Raw genomic sequence first — 16,173 nt, forward strand, 5'->3', positions numbered from 1 at the left:
GCAGACTCAGAAAATAAAACTCAGTCAACATCCAACTTAGTAATAAGATAGCAGACATTTTGAATCAGCATATCATTTGTGTAACCAGTGATCACTGCTCTCTGTGATCATTAAAGAAAATAAATTGATAAAGGATACAGTAGCTTTCCAATGGTGACACAGCCAACATCTCCCAGGGTGCTCCTTGATCAGGATAAATGCTAAATAAAATCTATGACATGTACACAAATGGGAACACATTGAACTGTTAAAGATGTGACCTAACACCACCACCACCACGCAGAAGAATCAGCAAATAATAAATGACTTTTCTTGAACCTTATAAACAGATGCATAATTCACAATAATGTTTTCAGGTATATTTAATTCCAATTCCTGATATTTCACAAACTTAAAACCATGCCTATGACTCACACAGAGTCAGCAGTACTGAGGCATAAGCCTTCACCACATTTAAACTGGAGAAGTCATTCACTTTGTACATGGTAATCAAGTCTCCCCTAGGACAACACTGCAGGCTAGTTTTGACGAACTGTTTGGAAAGTCAAGCTCAACCCCACTTTGGCTGAGGGAGAACACAAATGCTTATAGCCTCTGATACAGGAATCCTGCCAAGCAGAAAAAGATTCCTCAAGTCAGGCAGGTAGATCATTTCCAAACATCCAAGGCAGTCGAAGATCCTTTTCATCTAAGAGCTCACAGATTCCATTAGGACTGCTCAGTCAACAGCAGCAGCCTGGCAACTCAGCTGCCAGGCTAATTCAGCCACCTCCCCTGCTAGGTCTCTAGCCTCCCTACACTGGAACAAGATGACTGCTACACAATTCTGGATCAGTGTCTCCCTTCATTCTATTTCTGCCTCCACCTTTTAAGTGTTCAATTTGTATCCTCTCAATATGGCAGAGAGCAACCAAATAAGGAGAGGAGTCACTTAATCTGGAGCTGGCTGTCTCACTGTTGATCAGTTGAGTTAATACGAAGCGAGGAAGATGGAAAAGCCAGAATAATGATACAATTGTGAAAGACTCCAAGAGGAAAGAAAATGAGGATCCTGGAAGGGAAAAAGTGAGAGGAGAGGACTAGAAGTGGCACCACTAGAGGGGGTGGAGTTGAGGCAATGGAAGGGAATGGAAGTTAAAAACACACACTCAGCCTTTACAGACAAGAAACATGGGTCCTGTGGATGTGGAAAAGAGACAGGAGTATTGGTCCATTGAAAATAGGAAAAAAGAAGGAGCAAAGATGAAAGAAAGGGGAGAGAGAGGATGAGAGGGAAAAGGTTAGGGAGACACAAAGGTAGAGTTAGAAATAGAACATCAGCCAAAGGGGAGAGATTTTTAAAACGGAGCTGGGTTGGGAGGAACTAGCTAGACTAGGAAGCCATACACTATTTTCTCCCTAGCTGCTTTATTCTGGGGACAGTTTCTCTGCCTTCCCCAGTAGCTATTACAGTGCAACCTTCCGCAGCTCCCCTGCTTGCGCTAGCCAACAGGAAGTAAAACTGACAGCCATATTCTAGAGCCCACATGAGATTTTCCAGGACCTATTTTCCACCAGACTTTGAGGGAAAAGTGGAGGCGTTAGTACAGATATTTTGGCAGAGGAAGAATCTGACCCTGTGAAGTCCTCCCGGTTTTAAAGTGGTGCTTGAGGAGTCCTTTCATAATTATGCTTCAACCAGTGACTAATTACCTGGTCCTGCTGCCTCTCCATGCTCCTTTGGGTAGGCTCTCTGACAGGGAAAGGCAAAGGGGGCAGTTGCCCTGGGGTCCAGCATTTCAGGGCCCCAGAGCTTCAGATGCCCCCTCTGCCGAAGTAGCAGTGGTGTCGGACAGAGCTCCAGGCCTCTTTGAAATGCGGCAGAAGCACTGGTGTGACCTCCACAGGTGGCTCTAAGGGAGTATTGTGGGGGTGCCAGGGCTGACTGCCCTAAACCCCACCCACTTCTGCCCTCGGTCACATTCCTTCTGGAGGGAGACCTACTCCCCCCGCACCTTGCCCCAGCGCCCATGGTGGCTGTCAGCCCCACTGCCTTTGAGGACACAATATGTGGTCTGTGTGACAATGTTATCCAGTCCTCAAGACTCGTTCCTCTGCAGGGCATGAGATGCTGTGCATCTCTTTGCCAACTGATCCTCACCCCCCTGAGGTGATTGTACTTAGTCTTAAGTCACATTAATTCCAACTTAAATCACTACAGTGGTTTATTTCTAATTTATTAAATGAAATAATGTTGCAAATCCAATACTTACCGAGCACACAACTACAAAGATAAAAAGGGTTGAAACTTTTAGGAATCTTAAACAGCATCTGAAAGATAAGAAAAAATGTTACTGATAGAAACTTAATAAAGAAACATTATTTGTGTTTGATCATAAGGAAATATTTTATATAGAAAATAACATGGTTAGCCTGAGAACTTAGTTGCCCCACAGAGTCCTGAATACAGGCACCAAAGTGCAGGTAAAGATTTTTGCCATTCCAAAGTCCAATCTTCTTGTCCTTACAAATACCAAGCTACTTTTGATATCAGTGAAGTTTTCCTTCTATAAAAACTTGAAAGGTACACGCACAATACATTCTGCTTGTTACGAAAGGGGGTTGTTCCCAGGGCTGACTTTTCCAAAGTGTAATCATTCCCTCAAAATATTTCTAACATTGAATGTTACTGCGAAAATATTGTAACTGTAAGAAGGAACTAGACATTTGGGCTATGTCTACATTAGAGAGTTTTGCCAACAAAACCCTCAGAGCGTCCATATTACCAAGGCGTTCTGTCCACAGTAAATCAACAGAATGTGACACTTCTGTTGTTCCCCCTTGAGGCACAATGCCTCTCACTACAGATCCCTGCCAGTCTAGACATTTTGGGGGACAACCATCAACAGAAAAAGCCTCCAGAGCGCTAGGCGGCTGCAACAGTGACAATCTGTCCACAGTGCTCTAGGGCCCTGCCTCCAGCCATTCTTACAGCTGCAGGGAACCCTGGAAATGCCATGGCAGGAAGCTGAGAGTGTGGAAGCAGCCCAGCAGCATGCTGCCTGACCTCACGCCCTCAGTGCCACTCCAGAAAGCAGAGCTCAGGGAGATGTCAGACAGCTAGGCCCCTTGCAACCCCCTGGCCCTTCCAGAGAGAAGGCTGAGGGGTCACAGGATCCACCTTTGGGTACCAGGCAGTGGGACCCCTCTGGACCAGGCCTGAGGACCAGGACTTGCTGGCATGTGGGATGAGGAAGAGACCCTCCTCAACCCCTGGGCAAAGCAGGAGAATGCCCCTGCATATGCCTGGATGGCCACTGCCCTGGTGACACGGGGCCACCCCACCAACACCATGGAGCAGTGGTGGGCAAAAGTTAAAGAGCTGGGTCAGGGCTGCACCCAGGCCCACAACGCCAGGCAGAGGTCAGGGGCAGGACCTGCCACCTGCCCCGACTAAAAGGAGCTGCATGAGCTCCTGGGGGTGGATGACACCATCCCACCGACTTCGCCTGTCCATACAGCAAGTGAGCCCCTCCCCAGCCAGAGCCCAAGGAGGAGGAGGAGGAGGAGAACCAGCAGCAGCCTGGGACCCAACCCCCACCAGACCTGCAGGCGGACATGGGGTCCAAAGCTAGTGGTAACACAATGGTCATCACCCTGGACTCGGGCCCCTTCAGCCAGACCATGTCCAGGGCATCCCTGAAGGCTGTTCAAGGGACCCTCCAGTAAGCACCCCATGGATCACACACCCTGGGACACAGGAGGTGGGTGCAGAGGGCATGCTGCCAGTGTCACCAGGCCAGCTCGGGTGGGACCTCACACTGTGGTCCCAGCATGTGGAACCATGTGCAAGGCAGCATGTCCCATCCGGACCCAGCAGGCAGTTCCTGGGCACAGGTGCCAAGCCACTGCCAGCCTCGTGGGAGGCTGGACAAACTCCATCTCCTGCCATGGCTGGAACTGGGCTAGCCACAGAGGCACCAGCCCGACCCCCAGACACACCAAGGAGTGCAGCTCCTGTCATGTGGGCATGCCCACAGGCAAGAGCCGGCACCAGCTGCCACTCCCCTGGACAGCTCTGTGAATCTCATGTGGCGGGTGGGGGGCAGAGAGGGCACCTGACAACCTCCAGAGGGCCCACACTGCTGCCCTCGGAAGCTGACCACCCTCCTGGAGCAGTGGCTGTAGGACGACTAGGAGTGGCGGTCGCAGGCCTGGGACCAACTAATATCCCACTCTGATGCCACCACTGGCATCTGGCAGGACTTGTTGGCCCAGCCACCAGCAGCCAGCGCACCTGCTCTCTCCACCACCCACGCTGTCCTGTCCCTGCCCCTACTAGCCATCCTCCAAGCCCTCCTTGATTTTTGGGAACAGATGAGGGCCATGCCTGCCCCCCACCCCACTGCTGACCCAGTCCCTACCTTAGCCCCACCACCCCCATACATCCTTGTGCTCCAGGCCAGAACCCAGCCCCAATGGGTACCCCGAACCTATGGTGGGAGGGGATTCCAAGGCCGACACTGCTTGGGGTCCCACTCCCCTGTAGGGTTGTGGCCTCCCACCCCAATTCAAGTTCTGATGCCCCCCACCCCCTGTCCCAAGGTCCCCCCACAGTATATATTTCACTGTTATTGCACTGTGCACATAGTTTTTATTACAATGTTTATTTTAAACCCTTTATCTTTGTTGAAGTAAAAGTATTTGACCACCAACCCCGCATCCCTCTTTATTTGGGAGGGTTCAGGGAAGGGTGAGTGAGTGGAGGGAGGGGTCGTGGTGGGGATGGGGTAGGACTGCAGGACCGAGGCCTCCACTGGAGGTGCCCTGGGGAGGATCACTGGGGGGCACAGGAGAAGCTCTCTCTCAAGGCCTTGCAGATCCACAGCCCATCCTCATGGGCTTAGCAGATTGGAGCTGTGCCCAGCTGCTGATAGCTGCAGCCGGCGTCCACCCCTGCACGCAGGAAGGATGGCCTCCCTCTTCCCCTCTACAGTGCTGTGGGGGGCACAACACGCCACCATAACTTGGGGGACATTGTGCTCCCCCCACATCCAGATGGGAGAGGAAGCACTCAAAGCATGCACTCAGCCTGCATCCGTGCCCGGCTGAATCAGGCATTAAAGCATTGCTGGCTTGGGTCCAGCTTCCCAGTGTAGGGCATCATAACCCAGGGCACGAGGGGGTAGGCAGTGATCCCCATGATGCACAGTGGCTTGTGCGCATCCCCAAACCACAGTTCCCGGTAGGGGACGAAGGTGCCTGTCTCCAGGTTCTGGTGCAGGCCACCTTAAGTACACCTCAAGGAACTGCCCATTGTGCTTGACCAGGGCCTGCAGTATGATGGAAAAATATCCCTTTTGGATGATGAACTGGGCCCATGCTGTGGTCCACAGCATGGGTGGGGATGTGGGTCCCACTGATAGCCCTGAAGCAGTTGGGGAACCCCACGGTGAAGAATCCAGCCACAGCCATGTCCACATCTCCCATACTGACAATCCTCCACAGTAGGAGTGTGTGGATGGCCATCACAACCTGCAAAGGAAGGGGACCAAACACACACGTCATGGACTGAGGGAGGGAGGCCCTCGGCCCCAGGGGGCTCCCTTGCCCCTTTCCATCCCCTCCCCCCGAGCTCTCCAGGTACCCACCGCCCCATGAGGCCATCCCCTCCCCAGCAGCAGGGCTGTGTGAGGTTGGAACAGGGGCAGGGCTTCCCCCCACACCCGAGTCACCCCGCGATCCCACACCCTGAGAGTGCCTTACCTCCATGAGGAGGACTCTGACGGTGGACTTCCCCACACCAAACTGGTTTCCCATTGACTGGTAGCTGTTGGGGTGGTGAGCTCCCGGAAGATGTCCTTCCACATGCGGAAGTTCTGGAACCACTGCTGGTCATCCCCCTGACCAATGGCCAGCTGATTCCACCAGTCAGAAATGCTGCGTTTCCTCCAGACCCACCTGAGCACCCAGGAAGGGTGAGTGCAGGTGGGCCTACATGGCAACAAGGGGATGCTCCTGGAAGGTGTTGTCTGGGTTGCCCCCCCCAGGAAGGAGGAGGAGGGAGATGGCCATGATGAGGCTCAGCAAAAGCTGAAGCACCTCTGGGTGGGATCAGTGCAAGCCCAGGGGCTGTTCTGGCACCATGGCTATCTGGAAAACACTGTGTCTCTCTCAGAAAGGGTGGAGTGCTGTCCCTTGTGGAGGTAGGCAAGCCTCAACATGGGCAAGGAATGTGTGTTGCAGGGGAGCTTTAAGGTCACGCCTCACCAGAGTTCCCAAAAGAGATTACGGACCATGCAACCCTGTTAGATGGTGTACCATGGGAAGTTCTGTCAAGACAGTAGCCAGGCAGTCTGGCCATTCTCTGTCAACAGAGTGACCCACTTTGGTGTCTGTCCACAGTCTTCTGAGAGAAGCTTTGTCAGAAGATACCTTCCAACAGAAACTTCTGTCAAGAGATCGCTCTCGTTTAGACTTTGCCTTGGAATCCTTCAAGAGTCAAAATGTCTCACTCAAATGTCTTCACCACTTCCTGAGCATTCACAGAGAAAACAGTAGCACCTTGTTGTTAATTTATATTGTACATCATCACACGATGCTTGAGTATACAGAACAACAATGTATTGTAAAAGAATCCGATGCCATCACGTATGCTAAACTCTCAGGAAAATGTTTAGTATGTCGGATCACACTTGTTTTAAATTAAACTGTTTTCCATTAATTTTGTTCTCCAGTAATCAGTTTTTTGCATCTGCCATTTAAAACCTGGGTCCTTGTGTCTTATATGTGGGAGCTCTCTTACTCGATAAATTATTTTTTTCTTATTTTTCTATTTGTCAATAATGCCTTTCATCTTGTTCCCAGCTGGAAATGTTTCTCAAAGTGGGGGCAGAACTATGAAAAGAAGGGGTAGACACTCCAAAACATTCCTCCTTTCTCTTGTCTGTCTCTGGCATCACTCCTAACACAACAAAGGAAAACAGAATTTGGACTCCAGGGAAGGGATCAGAAAATATTGGTCAGCAAACTTGCTGGAAGCATATGGTGATAAATCCAGCTCAAATCTAATATAGTTTGTTAAATTGGAAGCTGACAAGCATTTAGTCTTTATTTTTTCTTATACTTGCTTCTAACTTTTATGCTTCGTTAGTTGCATTCTCTTAAAATCCCTCGCTTTGTAGATAATAAACTTGTTTTACTGGTTTATCTAATCCAATGTGTTTCAGTTAGAATGTATGGATAACTCTATTTAAAATAATAATCTGGCACATTATTCCCTTAAGAAATAGTAGACTTAATATATTTGTAGTGTCCAGAATGGAGCTGGTCAGTACAGGTCATACTTTTCAGGGTAGAATGGGACTGGAAGAGTGTTGAGTTCACCCTGCAGCATAACAAAGGCTGGTGAGAGCTGAGTTGTAGCCACACAGATTCTGTGTGATTTGCTGTTTGTGAGTGGCCCAGGTGGGAGCTATTACAACAAGGTTTCAGGACAGGGGTGGCATAGCCCCCACTAGTCTAGATTGTGCCCTGGGTACATCCCACTATGTTTTACACTCACAGAAGCAATGGGTTCTACTTTGTAAATTGTCTCTTAAATCTCTCCATTAATTAAAATTATGGATGTCTTCCAAGTACTTTAGCTAAAAGTAAATATTAAAAATCATTCTGCCTTCCTGATAGAACACCCAGGAAACAGGTTCCCCTAAGCCTGATGGTGGCAAAAAAAAATCATTCCAAGACCGTGGAATGAGTTGAAAAGGGCCCAGTTCAATAAACAACTGCATTAAAAGAGAATCATTTGCACAACAGAAGACTAGATTAGATGCATTTCAAAAGATTCAGAAGTGATGTTTCAATTATAGTGGAAATAAGCCGTAGGATCAAGATTGCTGACGGGAAAATTAAAAAACACATAGGTGGTCACAGAGCTATCCATGCTGCCAGGCAGCAGAGAAGCAGGTTCTGTCTATTTAAAGTCTTTAATCAAGAAACCTCAAAGTCCAAGCTATTGAAAAATGAAAATTAGCAAGAGCAAAAAAGGGCTTGATACTCAAGACAGCAATGACCAATTTTAAGTTACAAAAGCAATTACTGGCACCTCGGGATAGATAATACGTGTGAGCCACAAACAAGCAGGATGTGTGAGAACACCCAGGACATGTCTTTAATTGTATATTTTGTTTCTTTTGCCCTGTCTATTCTCCACATCTTAACAACACACTACTCTGTTATGTACTTTGTGAAATATTTTAAATATCCAAACAAACTAATAAAAAAGCCCTGTTCAGATTATTTTAGATTTAATGCATTTGATGAATCTTCAGTCCGCACTTTAAAATTACGTTACAACGGTTCCCATTGAAACAAGAAACATGATGACAACTTCCTTGGAAGATACAATAGAAATCAAGAGGCGTTAATTGAGAAGTCCATAACTACTTGTCCTTAAATAACAGAAACACATACTCAAGAGCTGACAAGATATAATTAGAAGCTTCTGAAAAATGTTATTTTATGGATGAAGCATAGCATTTGGGGTGGAGGGTGGATTGTTTAGTCGGTTTTTGCCATTTCGTACTACAGAAGCAGTGTTTTTAACAGCTTACATACCAGAAATGATCAGCCTTTGACTTAACTGTATTTAGCAACCTGTGCTTTGCATTACAATTCCAACCTGGCATAGCAATGCAAGTACAAATTCTGTACCAGCATTTTTCCTGATTTATATCCCAGTGCAAGCCCATTGGACGGCAGTGGGCCTCCATGAGGTACAAATCATAGCAGAATTTCCTCTTGTGTCTCTGAAGTTAATGGCTTTGAGCCACATACTCAACTACAGGTCCATGGTAAAGAGACTCTGGAAGAATTCCACAGACATTTTAACAACCTGTATCCTACCATCAATCTCAGTCTTGACTATTCCACATGAGAAATACATTTCCTGGATACCACAGTACAAACCACTGATGGTCAGATCGACACCATCCTTGACCAGAAACCGATGGACTGTTGCCTCCAGCTTCCATCCAGCTCACACCGCACAATCCATCATTTACAGTCAAGCCCTTAGATACAATCACATCTGGTCTGATCCTACTGACAGAGACCAAAAATGACAAGACCTCTACCAAACATTTATAAAACTGAATTACCCACCAGAAGAAGTAAAAAAACTAATTGACAGGGCCAGACAAATACCCAGAAACCAGCTACTTCAAGATAGGCCCAAAAAGATCAATAACAGAACACCGCTTGTCATCACCTGTAGCTACTAACTCAAACCCCTGCAACACATTATTAAAAACCTACAACCTATTCTGTATCATGATGCTACACTCCAGAAGGCCCTAGGTGACAGGCCTGTCCTCTCTTATAGACAACCTCCTAACCTGAGAAAGATTTTCAACAGGAATCACAGGCTACCCTATAATAATACAAATCCTGGAACTTTTCCTTGCAACAAACCTCACTGCCAACTTTGTCCACATATTTATTCTGGGGATACCATCACTGGACCTAAACAACTTTGTTACAAAAAAAAGGCACATTCTCGTGCACTTCCAGCAACGTTATATATGCTATTATGTGCCAACAATGCCCTGACATTATGTACATTGGACAGACTGGGCAAAACCTTTGCCAAAGAATAAATGGGCACAGAGCAGACATCAAAAAACTCAATACACATAAGCCGGTCAGGGAACACTTCAGTGGAGTGAGCCGTTCTCTTAAAGACTTGAGAATTTGTGTCCTTGACCAGAGAAAATTTAACAGAACAAGAGATTTCTGAGTTACATATTCAAAATCAACACATTAACATGTGGAGTGAACAGAGACATCAACTACCTTGCACATTACTAGGATTGTTTCCCTTTCTTTGATGCTCGTAATTATCTCAGACAGGACAATTAACATCTCCCCACCTCTTGCCCCCCTCCTTGTATCCTATCTGATTTGTCGGTTTTAGTTGCATTTTTTTTCTTTTTGGTCCTCTATACTTATGTATATCAGTCTGCATTGGATATGAAATTGATCTGAAGAAGTGGGTCTGTCCCACGAAAGCTCACCCCCAAATAAATCATTTTCCTAGTCTATAAAGTGCCACATTTCTGCTGCTTTGTTTTGTTGTAGCCAATACGGGTAGCCTATTCTGCTAATTCAACAATAATGGAGAATGGGGAAAATCCCATGTTATTTCAATAGCCCTAATTAGAACCGGAAAATAAACACAGAGCAGTGAGCTAAGACAAAGCACATTTGTGATTTAGCCAAATAACATTTTATGACAGAGCAGCAGCTGCCAGGAACTGGCACAGCTTCAGAGCACACGTTTTGAGTAACAGGTATTTGACCCCCTATGCAATGCTGCCATGTGATTCCTGCAGGTGTCACTAGAACAGGGGTGGCCAGCCCCCAGCTCTTTGAGCCTTTAAATGTGGCTCCTCAGAGCCGCGCACGGGGAATGCCGCGCCTGCTCTGCGCATGCAGCCCACCGCTTGGGGGGTGAAGCATGTGCCAACGGCGACTCCTCCTCAGAGCCGTACGCCGACAGTGCCGCCCGCCTGCTCTGTGCACGCGCCTCACTGCTTGCGGGGGGAAGCACATGGCAGCAGCGATGACGGTGGCTCCAGCAGCAGCTCTGGTGGCTCCTTTGAGTTGCCAGCATTTATTAGAGCAGGGGAGCTAGGGGTGCCTGACCCTGGGGGAGAGGGACGGCATTTATTTAGAGGGGGTATGGAAGTGCGTGGTTCTGGGGTAGGGGGAAAGCACTGAGCCATGTAGTGTATTATATATATAAAGTGCTGTATTTATGTTTATATATCTCTATATTTATACATAGATATATCAATAGAAATAAATATGTAATACGTGGCTGTTTGCACTCTATCCACTACTATTTTAGCTCTTTGTCTCTAACTGGTTGGCCACCCTTACACTGGAATATAAAAAGAGCATTGTGGTTTCTAGAAGGGGCAGAGGGAATTAGTTTCTGAAACAAAGAGATCCTGCAGCTAAAATCTAGAAAAACCTACCACTGACAAATTTTAGGCTTACGTTCATGTTCTGTTGATAAAATTTAACTTAGCAATTAAACCCACGTCCAAGAAGGAAGTAAACATAGACTTTATACAGTGAATATCTTCTGGTCAGAACAGGGTGGAAAGCTTGCCTACTTTAGATAACTGAAGGATGCAGAGGTGTGTGTCTGTTTTGGCCACATTTTGCACTACACTACATATGAAAAGCTGTTATAAGAAAATCCATTCACAAAGATAGGGACAGTTAAACACTATATAAGCAGAAATTTACCCCAAGCAGCAAAATCAACTGCCGAAGAACTTGGGGTATATTTACAAAGGAACATAAAGAAATTAAAAAGAGAAAGACATAGTCTTGCCTTATTTGGTTTGAGACCTGATAAAGGCAAATAACAAAAAGCCATACATCTCTACCACAGTTCACCATAAAATTCATAAAAGGTGTTTTGCTTAAACATTGGTGGTACAACATGACCCAGAATATGGAGTGTTACTTAACTCATTTTCGGAAATGAAATCATTTTCAAAACATCTCCCTTTCATGGCTGACCCTTGCAGCAATTACAAAAATAAAACAAATAAGCTTTGGTTTCACACCTCATCTTTGATAAATTGAACTTGACATGAAGGTTGTCCAAAAGTTCACATTTCTCCGAAGAAGCAGATCTAGATAAGCTGAGCATTTCACTTCCCAGGTGACACCTTTGCTCGAATTCTGCAGAGCTGTTATCCCATGAATCATCATCTGTGGTAAAACCTGGATTATGAAGAGCCATACATCGCAACCTACAAAACATTTTCAGTAAAAAGTGAATAAATCATTCAAACAATTTAAAAAATATACTGGTTTATATCCTGATTTTGTAGATTCTTAATTTCATTATGACTGACTTCAGTAGGAACTCTCGTGTAGTAAAGCTAACTGATGTGATGAAGTGGGTCTGTGCCATGAAAGCTCATCGTTGAATAAATCATTTTGTTAGCCTTTAAAGGGCTACATTTCTGCCACTTTGTTTTATGTGCCTAAGAGTTTGCCAAATTGGACATAGTTTACTGGTTGGTAAAATAAATGTTGTCTGACTGGGATTCTAGGAGCTACATACGGTCAGATAAAGTGTCTGCATTTAAAGGACCTGGGCAGTGCAGACTGCTTCTCTAACAAACCTGTGCTTCTTGAGGGCAAATACATGCCCTGCCAAATCCCATGTGCCTGCTACAGTAAAAACTATACGATAATGTCCAAAGAACAGCTCCAGTCTGTCAGACCATGGAAAGTTCACTGGCTTGCATCTGATCTCTGACCTGATTCCCCACTTCCATGGCCCTTTGAAAGGATAGTGGGGAGGGGGAAGAAGTGGGGCTGTATGAAAGACATGAGGAGAAGGGTAGCTGTGCATGGGCAGCTGGGGTTAAGTGAGTCTGTGAAGGAGAAGGAGTGGGAGAGGGCTCATGGGGATGGAGCCCTTGTTGCACCTGTGTCTCCCTGGATATAAGAATTGACTCTGTGGTGCACCAGGGCCTGGATCCTGTGTGCACCAACACATCACAAGCTTTATACAGCACTGCTGTGTCTTCACACCAGTGCACCAGCAAGCAGCAATTTGTGCAGAATACAGCAAGGGTAGGCAAGTTTTTGGCCTGAGGGCCACACTGGGGTTCAGAAAAATTGTATGCACAGCTGGGTAGGGAAGGCTTCCTGTTTCTTCATCATATGTCCTCCAAGTCCCACTCTGATCACAACCCCGACGGTTTAGGCAGCCTCTTTAGAAGCCTACAGGCAGAATGTCAGAAGGAATAATGTAAAAGAAATCCTTAATTTGAAATAAAATAACCTACCCATTGTCTTCAGAGGACCCCTTCAGCAAAGGTGTCTTCTCCGTAAAGCAGTTGTCCTTTGACTTTGCGCTGAATAATTTGGGTATACTGAAGTGATACCTTAAAAATAAATCCAAATAAAAGAATAAACAAATAAACAACAATTGTTAAGCTTCTTTTCAGGACCTGCTAAGGTTCTAGGCAATATTGTATTAGCTAAAAGTATATTTCTAAAACTAATTAAATATTAACTTAAAAAGTGGCTGCTTCTTAAAATAAAAATTGCAGACCACGTTCTCTCCGTTCTTCACTGAGTGCGATCTCCCGTTGATTGCCTAATTTGTACTGTTCCATGTGCCCAACTCCCACATAAGTCATTCCCCAGGTGCAACAACAGCAGGTGTGCAATAAAGATCTACTTCGTGAATAAGAGTTCTACACAACGAATCAGAAAAGAGAATTTTATGTTGCTTTTGGACTCTGAGATGCCTTTTTTCAAGACCAAAATGAAGTTGAATCAGAGAAAAGAAACCTTCTGAAGAACTGACGGAGCCACCTGTCTTTCTCTTTCCATCCAAGACAACTCCCACTTCTCCCCATTCGCAAAAGAGGTTGCAAGATTTTGGGATACTGTCTGAGTCATAATTAATCATGTATAATCAGATGGTGTCTATGGTGTGAAAGAGAGTCTACCTTACTAGGGTCTACCTTACTAGGAAATTTTGTCCCTGAGGAGGACTAGCTACAGAATCCATGCATTTTTCACATCTAGAGTGAATTGTTTCAGTCCCTGCATAAGGAGCCAAGGGTGGGAACAATGCAGAGACCTGGACCTATCTCCTCATTGTTGCAGGCTACTGTGAATTCATCATCCCTTTATTATGATTCCTACTGTAGCTCCCACTATGCTTCTGTTGCTGACATAAGACCTGATCTCCAAAACCATAAATAAATTAGGACTCAGCTATATCAGTGATCATGTCTCTGTTCATAGTTCACTGAGATAGCTGGCACTTTATGGACTGAAAGTAACCCCACTGAACTCAGAGGGATTATTCAGATTGTGTGAAGTATGAGACTTTGCAGGTTCAGGACTTTCGGTGTTCAGTTCAATTGGCCAGATAGGTTTGTTAGCAGCTGCTAGAAGTCCCATTGTCTATGTGAACTGAAGATGGTGATTTCAGTCCTGTAGCTGATCAACATCTTACATGCAACCCGTCCATAAGTACCTTTTTTGCAATCTCAGAAGACAGACCAGGGAATGACTGGGCATAGGAACTGAACTACTTGGCTCCTCTAAACCATTGACAGACCACTGGAACATTTCATTGTTATTGTCATGTTCTGTTCTGTGAAGACGTAGCTCTATTCTCCAAAGCTGCCAACCATGCCACCTATGTATGAGTATTTCGTTCATGTCAAAAGTTTTAAAATAAAAATACCTCAACATTTTTAAGAGCCCGGCCTTCAATTTATGCCCAGCCACAGTCTACAACATAAACATCATTTCTTCAAACCCTCTCATTTTGACAAAATAAAAACTTAGTCATGGTAAAAGTACCCTAGAGATTTCTAGTTTTAGGTTCATTTAACATCAACAATACCTTCCAACCAAGCATTCTTTGCAGAATTTTTCACCAGAAGTTGAAATGTTTGGTAATAATTCTGATGGCAGGATGAAGTTTCCTGGCAGAACACAAGATTTTAAACAGGCAAATTGGGATGACCTGTCAGCTTGACTCTGGTCCCAGGCAAAATAATGGAATGGCTAATACAGCAAAATTAATAAATAATTAAAGGAGGGGAATATAATTTACGCCAATCAACATGATTTCATGGAAAATAGATGCTGTCCAACTAATTTGACATCTTTTTTGATGAGATTATAAATTTTGTAATTGTGTTGATGTGATAGACTTCTGGACGGCATTTGACCGGGTACTACTCGACAGACCATTGATTAAAATCTAGAATGAATGAAAGTGAACATGGCATATATTAAATAGATTAAAAACTGGCTAAATGACAGATCTCAAAAATCTAACTGTAAATAGGGAATCACCATTGAGTAGGTGCGTTTCCAGTAGAGTCCCTCAGGCATTGATTCTTGGCCCTACATTACTTAATATTTTTAGCGAGAACCTGAAATAAAACATCAAATAATTACGGAAGATGTTTGCAGGTGGCACAAAGATTGCGGAAGTGATAAATGATGGACAAGTCACTGATATAGGGTGATCTGGAACATTTGGTAAGCTGAGCACAAGCAAAAATATACTTTAGTACAGTCAGATATAAAGCTATTCATCTCAGAACACAGAAGGGAGGCCCCACATATGCAAGATGGAGGGCTCTGCCCTGGGAAGCCTTGACTGAAAAAGTTTGAAAGAACATGGTGTATAATCAGCTGAACATGAGCTTCAAGTCTAATGCCATAGTCACAAGGGCTAAAGTGGCACTTGGATACATAGACAGGAATCTGAGGTAGGAGTAGGAAGGTTGTAGTATCTCTGACCTTGACTCTGGTGTGATTCCTGTTGTAATACTGTGTCCGATTCTGGCATCCATAGGTCAAGAAAAGAGAGTGATAAATTAGAGGGGGGTTCAGAGAAAAGCTAGGAGAATGATAAAAGGAAGCAAGGATGCCTTATTGGTGATAAACTCAAGAAGCTCAGTCTGGTTAGCTTAGCAAAAAAAGAAGGTTGTGGGGTGATTTGATCATACCCCTCCCCACCCTCACCCCCCATAAGGCCCTACATGGGGAACAATCTAGCAACAAAACAAAAAAAGCAGTGATTTTGCACTTTTAAAGACTGACAAAATAATTTATTAGGTGATGAGCTTTCATGGGCCAGGCCCGCTTCTTCAGATTTTGTTAGTCTTTAAAGTGCTGCATGACTGATTTTTTCTTGTGTGAAGATACAAACTAACACATCTACCTCTCTGTGACTAATCTAGCAACAAAAAGATACAAGATCCAGTGACTGGAAGCTGAAGCTTGACCAGATTCAGACTAAAAGTAAGCTAGAAATGTTTAACAGTACCAGTAATTACACATTGGAACAATTTGGTAAGGGTTGTGATAGACTCCCCATCTCTGAAGATTTTAAAATCAAGACTGGATTTTCTTTGGCTACGCCTGCACTTCAGTTATCTGTCGTTAGAAGTTACCATTGGAAGTTATCTTCCAGCAAAACTTCTGTTGACAGCTCGCAGCCACACACAAAAGCAGGTCATTCTGTCATTCTGCTCTGTCAACTGAGAGTGGCTGGACTGCCCAGCCACCCTCTGAACAGAATGGCCAACCCAAAGTACAGCAGACAGGGCTGCACAG

General features: G+C 45.1%; 1 protein-coding gene across 1 annotated transcript in view; it reads right to left on the minus strand.

Annotated features, from left to right (window-relative positions):
* The window catches only part of OCA2 (OCA2 melanosomal transmembrane protein), a 338,099-nt gene that overhangs the window by 283,834 nt on the left and 38,092 nt on the right, over window positions 1-16,173 (minus strand). The window contains exons 2-5 of the mRNA XM_074983294.1: window positions 12,861-12,959; window positions 11,622-11,810; window positions 2,253-2,310; window positions 139-211 (exon numbers count right to left, since the gene is read on the minus strand). Coding sequence (XP_074839395.1) covers window positions 139-211; window positions 2,253-2,310; window positions 11,622-11,810; window positions 12,861-12,959 — 419 coding nt within the window. The remainder of the gene's footprint in view (window positions 1-138; window positions 212-2,252; window positions 2,311-11,621; window positions 11,811-12,860; window positions 12,960-16,173) is intronic.

Source organism: Carettochelys insculpta, chromosome 1 (genome assembly GCF_033958435.1).
Source record: "Carettochelys insculpta isolate YL-2023 chromosome 1, ASM3395843v1, whole genome shotgun sequence".
Taxonomy (NCBI): domain Eukaryota; kingdom Metazoa; phylum Chordata; order Testudines; family Carettochelyidae; genus Carettochelys; species Carettochelys insculpta.